Below are 18,242 nucleotides of genomic sequence, written 5' to 3'. Positions count from 1 at the left end.
GCAATTCATCTAACGTACATTTACTTTTATCTATTAGCAATTATCTAATCAGCCAATCTTTTGGCAGCAGTGCATAACATAAATTCCTGCTGGTACAGGCCAGAAGCTTCAGCAAATGTACACATCAACCTTGAGAAGGAAGAAAAAAGTGATCTTAGTGATTCTGAACGTGGCATGATTGTTGGTGCCAGACGGGCTGGTTTGAGTAATTCTGTAACTGCTGATTTCTTGTTACTTTCATACACAACAGTCTCTAGTGTTTACTCAGAATGCTGCAATAAGGAAAAACATCCAGTGAGTGGCAGTTCTGCAGACGGAAACGCCTTGCTAATGAGAGAGGTCAACAGAGAATGGTCAGACTGGTCCAAGCTGACAGAAAGGCTACAATAAGGCTCAGCTAAGCACTCTGTACAATTGTAGTGAACAGGAAACCATCTCAGAATGAACAACACATTGAACCTTGATGAATGTGGGCTGCAACAGCAGAAGACCATGTCAGGTTGCACTTCTGTCAGCCACGAACAGAAAGCTGAAGGTGCAGTGGGCACAAAATTAGACAGCTGTAGACTAGAAAATTTGCCTGGTCTGACAAATCAGGATGGTAGAAGTGGTGAAATGGTGTTGGCACACTTTGAGCCTTAACGGTTAATACCATTCAATTATCGCTTGAATGTCATTTTAAGTATTGCTGCTGATCATGTGTATCTCAGTGTTCAGTGTTCTTCAGTTGACAGCCTAGTGTAGATAAAGATAAACAGACCAACTCTAAGATCTTAATCTGTTTGTTACTGCTTAAGACTGGCATATGTAAACAACCTGTGTTCTAACTGGCTGCTGTGTTTTGTAGCTTGTTCCTAGTTTTCATATACACTATACAGACAAAAGTATTCGGACACCTATGCGTTATTTCTACAGGAGCTTTCTTTTTAGAACATCCGATACTAAATCCACAGGCATCAATATAGAGTTGGTCCCTCTTTGCAGCTCTAACAGCATGTTTAGTACTCTGTAGTTATTGAGACAGTTATTGGGGAGTGTTGGCAAATTCTATGCACTATGTGGCTTTGTGTTTGTAAAGGCAGACTGCATGGCTAGGTGCTTCATTTTATACACATGTGGCAATGGGACTAAATGAAACACCTGAATGCAATGACTAAGAGGTGGGTTCCAATACTTTTGTCCATATAGTATATCTATATTGACAGGGGAGTGAACTGATGCCTTTAAAACTTTTAACAATGTTTACAAACTATCAAACCACAGAATTAGGAAACAACTATTTTATGTTATGGGTCCTTTAAAAGCCCTAAATAAATGAATGATAGAGGGATTAGCCTCTTAATCACTGATTCGTTTAAAATCCAGTGTGCTGGAATGCAGAGCCAAAACAACAAAAATGGTCCCTGTTCAATTAGCTGTGGATCGCATGGTATACAACAGCCAACAGTGCACACTGAAATGTTCAACAGATAGAGCTGTTCCACTCAAACAGGATGATTACAGGTGTATTTGTCCTCTCTGTAAGCCCCATGAGAGGAGAAAGGATAGAGGCATTGGTTCTGGCTAAGGCAGTGGATTGTGGAGTGTGCTGGTGAGGTGGGCTGTGTACCTGAGTGGTCCTGAGAGAGCAGTAAGCTGAGCATGGCGAGACAGCAGCCTGCACTGTTTGCCTCTTTATCCCCACACCCAGTGAGACCAGCTCCCTCCCAACTGTCATTAGTCTTGCTCTCTCCCCGCCTGCTCTCACTGCAAACGCACACAGCCTTGGCAATGACAAACTGATCCGCACAGCACAGCGCACCATGGTACACTCCAAATTTTCCTGCAGCATGCGCACTGAGATCAGATGGGAAGAGACGGATGCCTAACTGAGTGGTGTAAAAGTGTTCTGGAGATTAACAATAGTGTGTGTAATAAACCCCTTAACAGCTATTAGTAAAAATGAATGATCACATGTTTTGTATTATTTCTGAAGACATAAAGATTCCACTTTTTTAAGAGAAAATGAAAGGCAGATGAATGATTAAGGAAATGAAAATAACTGTTGCTAGAAAAGAAGAGAGTTAGGTATACAAAGACAACCGACTATAAATATTATATTAAAAACTCTTCAGATTAACAGCTAGGGGAACATTCTCTATTCATGGCACAGCCTACAGCACTTACTATGAACATAAAGCAAGTCTGCTTGAAAATCTGTCAATTCTATAATGAATCTCTAAACCTGACTGCAGACCAACACATTTCTGTCTGATTCTGACTGTAGACCAACAAAATGGTCTGAACCTGACTGTAAACCAACAGAATTCTGTCTGAACCTGAAATTCTGTCTGATTCTGACTGTAAACCAACAAAATTCTGCCTGAATCTGACTGTAGACCAACAAAATGGTCTGAACCTGACTGTAAACCAACATAATTCTGCCTGAATCTGAAATTCTGTCTGATTCTGACTGTAGACCAACAAAATTCTGCCTGAATCTGACTGTAGACCAACATAATTCTGCCTGAATCTGACTGCAGGCCAACAAATGTCTGTCTGAATCGGACTGTTGATCAACAAAATTGTCTGAACCAACATCACCACAACTGCGGGTCAGATGAATAATGGTCTAAGGAGGTCTAATAAGTAGAGAGGAAGAATAAAGTAGGGAGAAAAAATAAAGCCACGTGTTAAACGCAGGCCAACCTCCACACAGAGTGGAAGAAGGAAAAAAGAGACACCTGTACATGAAACCTGAACTCAACCTCAGCTTGACAAGTATTTGAGAAAAGATGGCCGAACCCTGTATAAATTGTTGGGCCTCAATGGGATTGGACAAACATTTCGAGAGCAGTCTAGGGGCTGGGCTGGAGAGGTGGACTTGGACGTGTCAGCGGCTGAGCAGGAAAAGTCCTGCTGTTCAGTGCTGTGCTGTGACATTGTTCTGCCTGACTGCTGCTCAGCATGCACAAGGCTGCTGACCCAGGCTAGCGCTTCATTTCACCTGCAGAGCAGGACAGTATGGTGTGTGCACACACACATACACACATAATGACTAAGTGACACTCACAAGACTAGCCCCTTAAGCCTTGCTAAAAAGAGGAAGTCTGTATGGCAGTGTTAACATCAAAACAGTGCCTTTCCTGCCCTCCTGACATCTGATTAAATAACTTATTCGATTGAGAATGCAATGTGATAAAATTCTGTCGGCTGCATGCCAACAAAATTCCATCTGAACCTAATTGTAGAACAACAAAAGTCTTTTTAAACTCGACAGTGGACCAAAAAAATGCCTAAATCTGACTGTAGACCAACATATTTGTGTGAACTTGACTGTATCAACAATGTCAACCTGCACTTCTGCTCTCCTGATGTCTGTTTGAATTGAAACATTTATTGGATTGAGAATGGATTGATAGAGCTGTAGTTACACAACTTTCTCATGCCAGGCCATGCAGACATTATATTGTCTTGCAAAAATGTCCCAAAATGTGATAGTTACATGACCCCAGTTACAAGAACAAGCAGAGATGGGGGAAGTGGGGTAAACCTTAGACAACACCCCCATAGTCATGGCTGACCATAGAAACAGTGGAAAACCACAGAGCAGTCTGAGAGTACATGAAATAATGCTGGGCTTGTGTTTTCCACTCGATTACCGAGACTAAACACAGCCGGGTTCTGAGGAAGACTGTAATTAATTTTAAAACAACAGATTTTCCAACAGTAAATTATGAATTTATAGGGCTGAGGCCCTTTCAAGAGTCTCAGTTTCAAGAGTTACACCTCCAGTTGCCTTTCAACAATATAAAAGGCGTATAGGTTAGAGTATTGATGTTTTGGAAGTTTTTGGTCAATACAAAAAGATATCCCTGGAATAGCTTTATCCGACATCAAAAAAATATTGAGTATCTAACGAGAAGGGGAAGAGGAGCACGACGAAGAAGTAAAGCTATGAGTCATGTACTGTATGCCATACTTCTCTCTTGTTCTCTCCTAACTTCTTGCAGCTTCTGATAAGGTCACTGTGGTGACCCGCGATGCCAGAAATACAGTAATTATATTAGCGTTTCTCATCTAATTGTATGCCAGGAATGAAAACGCTGACCTTTTCATAACTCTCCTATTTCTTTCTTCTTTTAAGTTCCAAGTGAGAACCTTGCTTTGCTAAATCTGTTCAAGCCTGGAACAGATACCTCAGCTTGGTCTGTCTCTGTTTGGTCCATTCTCGTGTAGAATGCTGGGTAGGTAGATGCTGAGGCCAGTAATGGTTGTGAAGAGGTTGATGTCGTGGCAGGGTGGGGGGGTGCTGGCAGGGGGTTTTGTAGAATGGGTCTGCCAAAAAGGCGTGATCGTTGTAGGGCATGAACAAGAGCGGCATGGAGTTAAAAATAAACCGCCCGCATTCCCACGGAAGAGGAAATGGGTGAGATTGTGTGGGTGAAGTGTGTTGGGTAATGTTTATAAGTGCTGATGTTTTTTTTTATGATTCTTTACTCTGGATAGTGTTGACACATGGATTCTGTAAAACAAATGCATTCAATGCTTTGTGTGTACACAGTGTGTCCGTCTATTTATCATAGAACATCTGGCCATCCGTGTGAGTGCACATTCATTTGTAGAAGCATACCTTTAGGTCTGTGCAAAATGATGATATGCTATTGTTCAGATTATGTCCAAATACATTGTCTGAACTAGAACGCTGAACAACTGCATGATCATCATTAAAATACTAGGAATACACCATTTCTGCTTCTGATCGGTTTACAATCAAATTGACTAAAGGGTGATTCTTGGGCCTGGTGGTATATGTCTTTTTTTGCAAACCTGTGTAGGTTAAATTACTTGAGTCCTCAGTTTTCCAGGCCTTATTGTAATACCTAAATATGTGTGTATGTGTTTAGCTATTTGCTGGAATCAAATATGATTTCTTTTAAGAATAAGTTAGGTTCAAGTTTAGGTTTTTAAATGCATGTGCATGCTGTGTGTGTGTGTGCCTATGTGTATGTATGTTTCACCTCCGAAAAATGACAAGGACTGGCCTGTCAGTCAGACACTCCATCACAAGCTGTCCTTAGGGAGCACAGCCAACATGAAAAACAAGCCATGTGGGACTGCAGTGGTCTGGGGCACTGGAGGTGATGCTTGTGTCAGATATCTAATGGGGAAGGATGGAAGGATGCTGGAACAAGGGGGAAAACATTGGGAGGCTGACAGAGAAGAGGGAGGGATACAGCATAAGAGCTACATGTCAGCTCCAATGATCTACGTAACAAGCAGCAGGAGGCTCCTGTGGTCCACAGTCGCGTGAGCAGCTGGTGGAGTGACCCATGCCGTTCACAGGCCTGCGAGACAGGCAGAGGTCCCTCGCTGCTGTCCGGCCAGATCATCTCTGGCAGGGTACAGAGAAAATACCACTGGCTTCCTCAGTTATGGAAGCCTAGAGGGTCTAGGCAGCCAGCTGGGGCCGTGATGAAGCGACCTTGGAACAGAGTTCTCTAGGTCTTCTCCTTTGCTGCTCTTGGGGTGCCGGTGGGTAAAGAGCCTTTGCATGGCGATGTGTCAATTTTGATAAATAATTTGATAAATAATTGTTAAGTACTATACATATAGCCTAAAATCAGTCATTTTGGACAAAAAGAAAAGTTTTTAGTCAAGGTCTATCCTACAGATATTTGGTTATTTAATATCACAATGAAGTTCTGAAGAAGAAGAACTAAAACCAGAATAGGGATGGGTTTTTAGATTGGGGCTGGCCTTAAAAGAGAGTTTTATGGATGTTGTAATCTGACGTTCTTAGGATGTTAGTGAGGAGTGAGGAGATTGGAGATAGCTCTTGGACTCCATGTTACTCTTACTAAGAGTAAAAAATTAAAAGCCACAAACATGTGGGGGCAAGACATTCATGACCACACATCGTATGATATAATTATGATGTGCATGATTCAGATGGTTTTGTTCTGGCACTATGATGAATCATCAGGCACAACACAGTCTCTCAGCTGGGGGTGGAGGGTGTTGGTGGTGGTGATCATGGTTGAGGGGGGGGTGTTTGGGGTGTGTTACAGTTTGAATCATCTTAATGTTTGTGACATCAGTCATAAATTACCCGCAAACGGTCAACACTATTTCCCTTCACAAACCAATAACTGTAAGCTAATGTACTTACATTAAAAATGAAACTTCACTTCATATAATCCACCCCCCGTTGATTATACACTGCAATGTTTAAGAACCCTGTTACCTAGGCAGACTTCACCTAGCAAATGTCCTCTAAAGCTAGCCTTTTTTCGTAAACCCTCCATTCTTTTCTTTTTTCCCCTTTCTCTCAGCACTCCATTCCCTATCAAGCATGTTTTCACCCATTAAAGAATAATAGTGTTAGCTCAAGAGCTTTTAGGAACTGGATGGAGAGAGAAGGGAGGGGATTGGAGGGATGCGCATTGCTCTTCCCCTGGTAAAAAAAGAGAGGGGGATGGAAGGAGAGAGAGGAAAAAAGAGAAGGAGAGAGAGAGAGAGAGTGAGAGAGACAGAGAGAGCGTGTCGTGAGCATGTGACATGCAGAAGCCAAAGTAAGCCGAGGCAAGGGCGGGCGGCACTCCACCCAACAGCGAAAATCATCAAACTTTTAATGACTGAAGCAATTACCCCCAGTGAGCCTGCTTAATGGCGTACAGAGGACGTCGTTAGGCATGAGGATCACATGCGCACAACGAGCCAAACGTGAATTAAACACCCTAATGTGTAAAAACAAACTGAAAAGGTACCCGCTACAATCCCTTCCACCTCTCGCTCTCAATCGCGCTCTCGCTTTCCACTTAACCAGAGGAAAGTTCCGTGGCACGCTTTCGCAGGACTGTCCCCTGGGGTCTTTACTTACAATAGCGCTCATAATATTATGCTCTGCCATCCACCAGGCAAAGAGCTGTCACTATACAATCTGCGCTGGAGAGCCACTGTTTTCTCAGAGAGAGGCATCTCTCGTTAAAGGCTTTTGAGTCCACTAGAGTAATTAAGGCTCGTTTCACTGGGGGAGCTCATTTAACAGTGCACTTCTGCTTTCGCTCATCCATTCTGTGCTGTCCAAGTGAGACAGGTGCATGTCATCGTCAAGGCTAATAAATGCAGGCTTGGAGAACGCGAGAAGCAAAATCGGAACTTGAACTGAGTGGACGGATGGGCAGGTAGCAGTGGATGGTGAAGGGAGAACGGTGGGGGTTGTTATGGGATAATTCTGCCCTCCTGCGCTATTATGGCAGGCGTCCGCCCCTACACAGCTTTGCAATTAGCTTGTCAACCCTGGCCTGTTTGCCGGTTTCTCTCGTCTTCTTCTTCTTTTTTCCCCCGTCTCTCCTCCTAGTGCTCCGCCAGGACGCACTTAAGGGGCAGCTAGGGGAACGTTCCAGAAGGATAGGGTGGCATGCATGACAGGGCCTCTGCCTCTTCCATTTTTAATTCATGCCGACGAGGGAGCCGGGAAGAGAGGAACAATCTCTACTGGCATCATCACGAAACAGTGTCAGGGTCAAACTCAACCTACACCCTCTGACAAAGCAACCTCAGTGGCTCAATCCGTGTACAGGTACTGGGTGCACCACAAATTGTAAGATAAGAACTACTTAGGGATGTCCTGAATTAATCCAGTGGATCAGAAACGCAGTTGGTTCTGGTATATTTTAATGAATCTATTGGTTATTGGTTCGTTTTAGTTTACATTAAATTAACCTGAAAACATTCAATATCTGTAGTTCTAGCGTGGAAATCATTATGCATACCACTAGGAAGTGACTTTTCTGCAGCATTCAGGGTCAGTTTTCTCACAATTAGGCATGGAATACTCAAGCTTTTGCATAGAGATTTTCCATTCAAATCAGCCACAATATCAAAACACCTGCCTAATATTGTGTAGGTTTTATTCGTGTCACCAAATCAGGCCTGACACATCAAGGCATGGACTCTACAAGACCTTTGAAAGTACCAGGCAGCCAGAAATCAGCAGCAGATTCATGGTGGGGCTCCATGGTTTGAATCAATGAGCTTTGGGCGCCTGTGACTCTGTTGCCAATTCACCTGTTGTCCTTCTTTGGAGCACTTTTGATAGGGGTTGACCACTGCATACCAGAAAAACTCCACAAGACCAGCCATTTTGGGGATGCTCAACTTAAAAAAACTGATCAGAGAGGTAAATCAAATTGTTTTAGAAAATATGAACATTGATAATTAATGATTAATTATATATTCTGGTGATTCCTTCTTCTGCCACCATATAGAAATACTAAAACCAGGGACTATCCCTACCATATACTAGCGGATATATCAGTCAAAAAGACTTTACATCCGCAATGTCCAGCATGACAAGGATCGCTTAAATGCACCACAGGCTGCAAAACACACAGGGCACCCAAACAGGGTTCTTTCCGAGAGCAAAACAGAGCAATAAATGCGGCCCTGAACCTTCAGGCTGCAACACTGTTATGAAATATGTTTTTTAAAAAAACTGATATGCTTAAATGTCCTGTTTCCCTGCTTGCTCTTGAAGCGAATCCATTTGTTTTGATGGATACTGCAATTACAGACCTCCCAACCCCTGCCAGCCTCTTCCATACAAACCCTGATAGGTCAACAGGCTTTCCAGAGCACTTCCCATAATGATGCAAGAAGCAGCGTGCAGCATTGCCGGCGTATTTAATTAGCCTACTTAGGGCGCTTTCTCCACTCCGTGTCGTGAGCACGGGGCCGCTGGCGGCACGGCTGCACAGATGAAGATTCAAGCTGATCTTCGCAGTGGGCCCGGTATGCTAATGGCCAGCTCGCCTGGGTGAGGAAAGGCACCCCGGAGAGTAGAGGAGACGAGCTTCGTAGTCCGTGGAGGAAGACGTATACACACGTACAGTCAACACACATTCACATTCCCCAATAAAGGACTTAGAGGCAGAGTCTCTAGTGAGAAGCCTATGCTGATGAGGCCAAATGCCACTAACGCGATGCCTGCCTGCTACTGATAACCACTCGCTAAGATGCAGACGGCGACATTTGAAAATCTGATGGACACGATAGCTGTTAATTACCAGCCATTGTCTTTTGAGCTGTTCTGTGGTTACAGCTGCAGCTTAGGGCCGAGGCCCTCCTGAAACAACACGCTTTGCTAATGATGACTACCAAAGTGGTGAATTTCAAACCGCCACTCCTTACCTCTTCATCCCACTCCAGCCCATATTTTCAATTCAATTAGACCTGCCTGTGAATCTTCACTCTGGCATAAATTAATACATTTCATTAATTCAGCAGCAGCCAGCAACAAAGTGATTTTACGCTAACACGCCCCCCTTCTCTTGTCTGTCTTTCTTTTTCCCTCTCTGTCTCTGGCTCTCTCTCTCTCTCTTTTTTGCTGATGTTGTAGGTAGGTGTAGGCCAGGGCAGGGAGCGCAGATGCTGATGCTCCTAGCAGCCGTCTTTCTGTCTTCTTGCCTCCATGTTTGGATCCCACCCAGGGCCGGGTGTTATGCTGATAATTGGCCTGTCCTGTAAATTCTGAGTTTCTCACTCGGACGAACTGCTACCTCCACACTTGCTTTCAGAGCGAAGGGGTTGAGCTGGAGAGGAGAGGACGGGGTGGGGGGGAGCTGGCTGTTATGTTATCACCCTCAGGAGAGCAAGCAAAACCTCAATTAGCTTTCCGCCAGCGCGGCAAGAAAGTTCTTTCGCCGGCAAGACGGTGCAAATGATATTTTGAGAGGGTGTGAATGGGGTGCATCCAGGCAGTTTTGATATGGTACTTTATTTTTTTTCTCTTTTTTTCATTATCTATAAGAGGAGCCTTTACAAAAAGCTGTCGAGAAGAAGATGCCTGAATTATACAGAGGAGGTTTTTTTTTTTTTTTTTTTTACGGACATTCAATTACAGTAATATGCTACATCAGCCTGACCCAAGAATTAGCATACAGTGTATTGTCCTGATAGTGGAACAGCAATGAGTCCTGGATGGCATAGACAGCAGGCACAGAGAATAGAAGAGATGTGTGTGTGTGTGTGTGTGTGTGGGAGACAGCGGCTGGAGCAGGCCAGACTGAGCTGGGTTGCGCTGTTTATATTTAGCGTGAGCAGACGAGGGTGAATTCCAGCCTGTCTCTGTGGCAGGCCAGAGCGTTGGCATTTTTGTGTGTGTGTGTGTGCGGGAAAAAGGAGAGAGAAAAGAGAATAAAGAGAGAGAGAGAGAGAGAGAGAGAGAGACAGACAGACAGACAGACAGACAGATAGAAGGGCGCTGTGTGTCCTGCTGACCCTCCCTGCTAATGAGAGGGTGCTGTGGTGAAGTGGCTACTCCTAATTACTAGCAACCAGCTGCAACCACAGGGAGCGCAAGGGGCCCCCTCTGGGCCCCGGCTCGAGCCCTCCAGTGAGGAGAGACAGAGAGAATGAGAGAGAGAGAGTGAGAGAAGGGGAGAGAGAGAAAAGGAGAGAGAGAGGCCACAGTCAGCCCTCTTCACCTCCCTCACCCCCTGCTAGCCTCTGCACCCACACACTGCCTGACTAACGCCAGCTTCTGCTGCCTCATCAACTTCCACAGCACTGAAATTGTAGGGTGGCGTGTGGGAGGCGCGTCTGTAAATACGACTGCAACAACGTGTCCTGGTCCCTTTTTTAACAACCAGCCCTTTTTACATGTCTGTCTGCCGGCCTGTCTGACTAGCTGGCTGGCTGGCTGGCTGGGTACACTCTGGGCGAGGGCAGCTGAGGGTTGGTTGAGATGCTGGGGCAGCATTTTTCAGCCAATGTGCAGATGACCCTTAATTAACCAATAATCAAACGACCTGTCTGACCTGTCGATTTTTGGATTGGTCTATGTATTGAACCTGGAGCATGGTAATTGAATCTTTGGTATATGTGCTCATTAGTAATGCTGCAACACTGTAGTGTGTTTGCTTTTATAATCCTTTTAAATTCCCACTTCTTCTGCTGCCAATTTGTGGCATTTCAAGTTTCAGATGATTTTAGAGGAAGTCAGCCTCTTATAACTGCTACAATAGCTGCAGCAATGCTTTCTAACCAAGCATTTGAAACTGCTGGTCTATCTAAATGTTGCTAAGCTTTTATAGATGTTGCTGTAGAATCAATCAGTCAGGTTTCTCTAGAACTATTCAAACATTCAAACCCCTCGTGCTCCAAGATTTCTATTAAACTCAATATTAATAGGTAAATCCATGCAATTGGTTGTTTGAGCTGCTCCTAAGTCATAACAGTGGGGGTTGCAACTTTGTGCCCAGCACTCTGCACACTGCGCAATGTAACTTTGGTGAAATGTGCAGGAAAACTGCGTAACACTGTTTAGTATTAAGTAACCCAATTTTACATTTATATTCCTGTAATATTACTTTACTGCTTGTCCAGAAAGGTTTGATGACAATTCTCGCATAATGCTGCTTTAAAATATATTATTCAGTGCCTATTACAAACTATCAGGCCTTGTACCAACAAGTTTGTTGTGTAAGTTAAAGTGAGGAACTGAGGTGTGGGCAAACAAGATAAACATCACTGATCTGGGCATTAAGGCTACAGGACAGCTTTCTTTGGACCATTGTAAGGAAGAGGATGGTGAAAAAGAGCAGGAGGACTCACCTGCCGGTTCCTTTCATCCATAATCCGCGTGATCTGGATCTTCTTCCGTCCCATCTTGACGTCCTCTTCGGTCTCTCTGACACCCCGAGAATATCAGAAAAACACCTGTGCTTGTCCTCCTCCACTCCACTAGCACATTGTACACCACCTTCCTCTTCTCTCGTCTTCTTCTCTCTGTCTCTCTCTCACACTCGTTCTCCTGCGATTTCTCTCTCTCGCTGCCTTTCTCTTGATGTGTCCGGACCACTATCTGTGGAGAGAGACAGATAGAGATGGAGAGAAAGAGACACAGAGAGAGATAGATAGATAGAGAGAGAGAGAGAGAGAGAGAGAGAGAGAGAGAGCTGGAGTTAGTGACATTCAAACTCATAGGAAGCGCTGCGAGGCAGATGAAAGGAGGCGAGCACTCTGTGCTCTATTGGCTGCCACTCGGAGAGAGGATATGAGAGGAAGGCCTGTGATGATTTCTTATCTCCCCACCTGCACCTCGGAGAACAGCTGGGGCTCAACCCACTGCCGCTCTTACGCAGCCCAGCACAACACAACGCAACGCACAGCGCTCTCACTGTGCATACGCCACACTCCAGCCATGCATGCGGCTTTAGAATGCAGTCTGTGGGTGATTAATATAGGGCATTGATAAGTGAACTACGGAGAAGCAGTAGTTCGTTTGGAAAGCCTGTTTAAAACACCAATAGCTAACCGAAGTGCTGCACTGAATTAAGAAAAGACAATATAATAAACCACATTTCTGTTGTGAGTTTTGCTATTAAAGTGGATTAATGGACCTCTTGAATCTTGTAATTGTTCTTTACATTGTGTCTAAATTTCATGAATAATAGACCAATAGAAACATGAGATGAAAGTTAAGACTAGGGATGGATACGACTAACACTCCATCCATCTGTGTGTACATGTGTACATCACTCTGAATAAGAGCATCAGCCAAATGCCATTTGTAAATGCCATGTAAAGTTATACAGTCCAAGTTTCAGGGTCAGCAATGAGTGGGTCTAAAGAGAACTCCGGTGCCACAGAAACGTTTTCATGGTAGGTCACGTACCCGGCAGATGGAGGCTGGAAACATTGGTCATGGCTAATGCGAACATTTCCCTACAATAGATGGGGCGCTGCTTTTTTCAGTGTACCGTGTCCCACGCCGTGCACATGCACAATGCTCTGCACATTTTCTGACATGCAATCCGCTGGACTTAAGATATATTCAAATGTTTTCACAGTAAAGACTCCTAATGCTATATTCGCCTACCTGTGTAACAAAATTTCAATGTAAGTCGATCTGAATAAGAGCATCAGTCAAATGTCACAAATGTGAATGCAAAGATCTTATGCAAAGGTCTGGGGACCTTTTTTAAAATTGTTGATTTTCAAAATGTAAATGAACTAAACAGACCTAACTACACAAGATAAACTTACATTTACCATATTGGAACACATTGAAAATAAATGTATTTTATATATGTTTTTAGCAATATGGTAAATTACGCAAACAGTAATTCTGCTTTAGCATGAGCAGAAGTGTGTCTCTGTAGAGGATGTGACTTACTTTCATTTAGGAAATCAACAACACTAAATCTGACCAGGGGTGCAAAAACACAAGTATTAAACCGAGTATCATCGCTGTTCAATGAAAAAAAACATGGTGACGTTACAGAAGGCAAAAATGTCATTTTAGACTCATTTCAGATTAGACTGAAATTCATAAATATGTCAGGACCAAAACACTAAAAAAAGGACAAAATCAAAAAGTTGAGGAAAAAACAACACTGGTTCCACAGCCTCGGCAAACAAGCAAATGGCCAAACACACCAGCTACAAGTAAAACAGATGCATAGGCCCTTGCTGCTTGACAGCCTGACATTTGATTGAGTGGGAAGTGAGATGTTATAATCAATATGACACCAGAAAGCAGATCGGATTGTCTGTCTGGTTTCGCAATGTGTATTACCCCAAGAGTCTGCCTTCAGTTTTCTCATGGTGTGTTTGGATGTGGTTTACTTTACTCAGTTCCCTTCATCAGGTCCATGTTTGTGTCTCGCTGTCGTGCTGTAGGAGACAAACAAGCAGACGCGCGCACACATACGCGAGTGCCTCCAGAGACGCCCTCACGGTCCCTCACCGTAACCCTGGCTGCTGCCAGCCTCTTGCGCTTAAGATGATTAAGAGTGCACCCAGTCTCAGGCTGACACGAGCCTTAAATCCTCTGGGCCCCAGGATGAGGCAATATGCGGTGGAAGCCGAGCCGGGGCCCCTTTTGCCTTCGCCCCGGGGAGCGCTCCGTCTGCCCCCTCGCTCCGGCCCAACCTGCTCACAAAGAGGCGCGCCACTGCCCCGTCCCAAACCTACGCAGAGGCATTCATCATCCCCCCCCGGTCCGGCGCGAGACAGGAGGACAGACGAGCGTGCGCCCAAATAGAAAATGCCTATGTAAACACATCTCTCATCAGAGAGAGACACTGCTGAACTCTCTCCTCCAGAGATTGAGAAGCAGCAGGAAAAAGCAGCCCTCCCTCCGTCTGCCTCTTTTTTCCCCTGGCCGTACAGCAGCAGAATGTGATGACCAGGAGGTTTGGGAATGGAGCAGCGGGTGCCCAGGGCCAGTAATTAGTGGGTTAAAAGAGAACAGGGGTGTTTAGGTGTTTCCAGCGCCGCAGAAAAGTTTTCACGGGAGGTCATGTCCCCGGCAGATGGAGGCTGGAAACTCTGGCCACGGCAAATGAGAACATTTCCCTACAATGAATGGGACACGGCATTTTTCAGCGCACCGTATCCCACACCGCGCACACGGACAATGCTCTGCACACTTTCTGACATGCAATCCGCTGGACTTAAGATATATTCAAATACTCTACAGTAACAAGCTGTCTATCATGCTAGCTGCAACACACCCTCAGCCCCTTTATTTCAAGATGATGGAGTGTGCTTAGTGTGTGCACTAAACAATGTGGAAGCACGAGCATTTGAATATCAGAAGCAGGTGTGTGAGATTAGGGCTGAAACTAACCCCCACTGCATCCTACAAGCATGGTTACATGATGGCAAGTACTGATATCCATTGCATGCTCAGGTTACTGTTTTTGACAAGCCAGCCTTGAGAAAAGAGCGGTACTAAACACACAACCATAATGGAACTGAATTTTAAAATGAATTTTTGAAAAACATTTTGTGTGCTGTTACAAACACTATTTTGGAAATGTAAATGACATGATTTACTAAATAGCTCTTTAATTTTTACTTGAAAGTCTGTTATTACAAGACAGGAGACGTTTTAAGTTAAAACTGGTTTACAGAAAAAAACACTTACATTGAGAAAGTCATTATATCTCAGAGTAATTATTGGAACCCAAGTCAATTTTGAAAGAATACTTATTTTAACAAGTAATTCCATAAAAAGAAGTAACTGTTTTATTGTCTATTACAAAACATTGTTATTTTCAGCTCATGGTTTTGCGCTGAACTTCAGTTCACCAAACCTAAAATGAAACAATTTAGGTGGGATTTAGGCTTAGGTATGTGTTTCAATTGAAGAGCTTTAACAAATATACTGCAATAACTATTCAGGAATATAGAAGCAAATAATTATAATAAGTATATTTAATGCCTGGATGTGAATAGTTTGTAGTCAACAAGTTTCCTCCCTTTGAGGTGCTTAATCAGGCTTTAATTGCAGCATCCATCAGTTGCTTCTTGTATTTCTGCCTACAATGACCCAGTTGCTTTTGCAGCCATACATGCCAGGCCATAACAGTGCCTTGATTAATTTGACAGATGATGTGGAATACTTTGGAAACTTTGAGAGGGAAGCTCGTATGCAACAAGTTACTTAAATGTGCAGATCACAATGTCCAACTTCTTTAAAATAAATTACCCTACATTTCAAGTCAATTCAACAATTTTGTTTCAGTGTTTTATGGAGCAACATGGTTGCTACTAAGCTGATTATGACAGACATTATTTCCTACCAAAATGTTGTTTAAAAACTTGCCTGCTAAGTTCTCTTCACTCAAATTCTCCAGTTTCACTGTGATTGTGAAGTCAATTATCAATACAATACCCAGGTCTGCCATCAGCAGCCGGAGCCCGAGAGAGCACAATCAGCCTTGCTCTGCCAGAGTGGGAGGATGTCTCTCTCTCTCCACACTACTTCAGTGTGATGCTAGCTGTTGCATCAGAGCTGGGTACCCGGCACTTTCCTCAGAGCGCACTGATTGCTCTGTGACGTTGCGTGAGGCATGTGTCAGTCCTTACTCTCCCAGTGTTGGGAGCATTACATGTGATAGGGAGAGAACTAAGGTGTGGGTTGAGCAATTGCCTATGTAGTATTTGGGAGGAAAAAAAAAAAAACAAACAAACACAACACAACACAATACAAAACCTTCAGAATTATCCATGGTAAAGATCAGCAGGAAATGCTGCTGAAAAGTGTTTATCTGAAAACATTATCTTACACTGAAATATGAGCGAAACCTAACCTTTGTGGAATTACTCAGCCGAAAGAAAAAAAAAAAGCAATAATTCTGAAGGCCACTCTAGCACAGCTGAAATACAGCTTTGTGTTGAGAAATGTGACCCAGCTTGGTGATTTTGTCTGATCTAACAGAAGCTAGACAACACATGCCCTCCTGACACATTCTAATCATAAAAGAGCTGCAGGACAGCAGACAATAAATGTTTCAGATAGATTTAATCTTTTTTTCCCCTCTTTGTTTCAGTCGCAGTCAAATTGAAATAAAAACATCTGGATTAAATGTATTGTGTAAGAGCTTACAAGCTCTCTGAATGGAAATGTTCGCGTGGCTGGGATGCGTTGTCTGACGGTGTTTGTATGTGTGTGTGTTTGTGTGTCTTTCTGTTTGTGTTTGTGTATACTGACGGTGTTCTGCTTATCCAAACACAGTGCAACCGAATTATCCTGTGTGTACTTGGGAGCTGCCACAGATTTCGTGCAAAGGGGAGGAGGGGCGTAACCCTGTTACGACATTTCAGTGAGGTACACTTGCTCATAAGTAACCAGGATGTTTGGTCACTGAGGTTTGCTTCTTGAGCTATGAGGAGCTCCTCAGAACTGGAGGTATGGTAGGGTCTAATGCAGCCACAGGCTTAGGATTGATTTTAAAACTGGAAAGGGGGGCTGTAATGTTTGGGGGGGTTCAGCTAATCACTAGTGAACAGAAGTAAGGAGGTGTCTGCGCCTTACTTCTGGCTTTGGAACAGTAGACAATAGTATGTCATATAATGCTAGACCAACAGGAACAAAAAGGGTTACAGGTTTACAGCATCCCAGATTTTCTGAACCCAACAGCTTTTCCTGTTAGCTGCAGAGCCACCACTGTTTCCATGTACACTATGTGTCCAAATATTTGTGGACACCGCTTCTAATGAATGCGTTCAGCTACTTTAAGTTGCAACCATTGCTGACACAAATGTGCAAATGCACACACACAGCTTGTCTAGTCCTTGTAGGAATAGGACTAGGGAGCAGGTGACCTACTGCCACCATACCTAATGCCAGGTGTGGCCTACAGGGGTAGAAAGCCCCCAGCATTGAGCTGTGGAGCAGTGGAACTGTGTTCTCTGGATGAGATAAGCTGAGGAGTTGGGGATGAGGTGAGGTGGTCATCATCCTGACTTCGCTAATGCTTTTGCCGCTGAATGCAATCAAATCCTCACACCAATACTCTTGAAATCTTGTAGAAAGTCTTCCCTATTTTCAATGACCATGATTTCCAAGGAAAGAATACGCAGGTGTCCCAATACTTTAACAAACCTATCCAATAAAACACCTGCCCCTACATCTTATGGTAAACATTGGGTGCTTTGTATGCCAATTAAATGCTTGCTAATTTGTTATACAGCAAACTGCATTAGCTGCCCTTCTATGATTGGACAGTTGTTTCCAAGAACCCAGCTAACAGGGGACATCTTGACATTATAAACTTTGGCTAGCTGAATAACATTAGAAAGACGTCTTGAGAGCTTTGTGATGGTCCTCTAAATGTTTGAAATTGACCCTTCAGTCATGACACTGCGGAACAAAGCAAATATTTGGTTAGTTAATGTTAGCATAATTTGCAGTGTTCAATAAATGTGTTTTAGATGCTTTAAAGTATGACGTGAGCTAACAGGAGAAAAAATATGTCCAGGTCAGTATAAAAACAATATACAAACTTAGTAGTATGTGAAGTTCTTGTAACATTGAAAGGACGTCAGAAAAGACATCCTTTACATCTGTGGGACCTGTCAAATTGTCCTGAGAGCATCCTAAATATGTCATTTTATTGGCTGAGCATACACTCTTAAAAACAATGGTGCTGCAAGGTTGTTTGAGTGATGCCAAAGAAGGTCCATAAAGAACCATGTAAATTTGTAATAGAGATATGTGAGTGTCACAAACAACCTTTCCATCAAGAGGTGTTTTTTTAGGCCTTCTATTACAAACATGGTTCTTTATGGAAACAAAATATTGTGTATAGACCAGTGGTTTTCAACCGTCCATCTGAAGAGCTACCTCCTATCTAAAACAACCCAATTAGCCAATCATGGACTTCTAAAGATAGTTATAAGTTGGATCAGGAGGGGTAGCTTAGGGTTGGAACCTAAGTGTGTGTGAAGGTAGCTTTCCAGGA

At 43.5% G+C, this 18,242-nt stretch overlaps 1 protein-coding gene across 8 annotated transcripts in view; it reads right to left on the bottom strand.

Annotated features, from left to right (window-relative positions):
• The window catches only part of mef2aa (myocyte enhancer factor 2aa), a 118,211-nt gene that overhangs the window by 63,819 nt on the left and 36,150 nt on the right, over positions 1-18,242 (bottom strand). For 7 of the 8 annotated variants that reach the window (XM_072695877.1, XM_072695873.1, XM_072695876.1 and 4 more), the window contains one exon: positions 11,599-11,848. In XM_072695877.1, the coding sequence (XP_072551978.1) occupies positions 11,599-11,652 (54 nt within the window). In that variant the 5' untranslated portion in view covers positions 11,653-11,848. The remainder of the gene's footprint in view (positions 1-11,598; positions 11,849-18,242) is intronic. The other variant, XM_072695871.1, reaches the window with a different exon arrangement.

This window comes from Salminus brasiliensis, chromosome 13, assembly GCF_030463535.1.
Source record: "Salminus brasiliensis chromosome 13, fSalBra1.hap2, whole genome shotgun sequence".
In the NCBI taxonomy this organism is placed as follows: domain Eukaryota; kingdom Metazoa; phylum Chordata; class Actinopteri; order Characiformes; family Bryconidae; genus Salminus; species Salminus brasiliensis.
The sequence above is the reverse complement of the archived record's forward strand: the minus strand, read 5'-3'. Positions and strand labels throughout refer to the sequence as shown.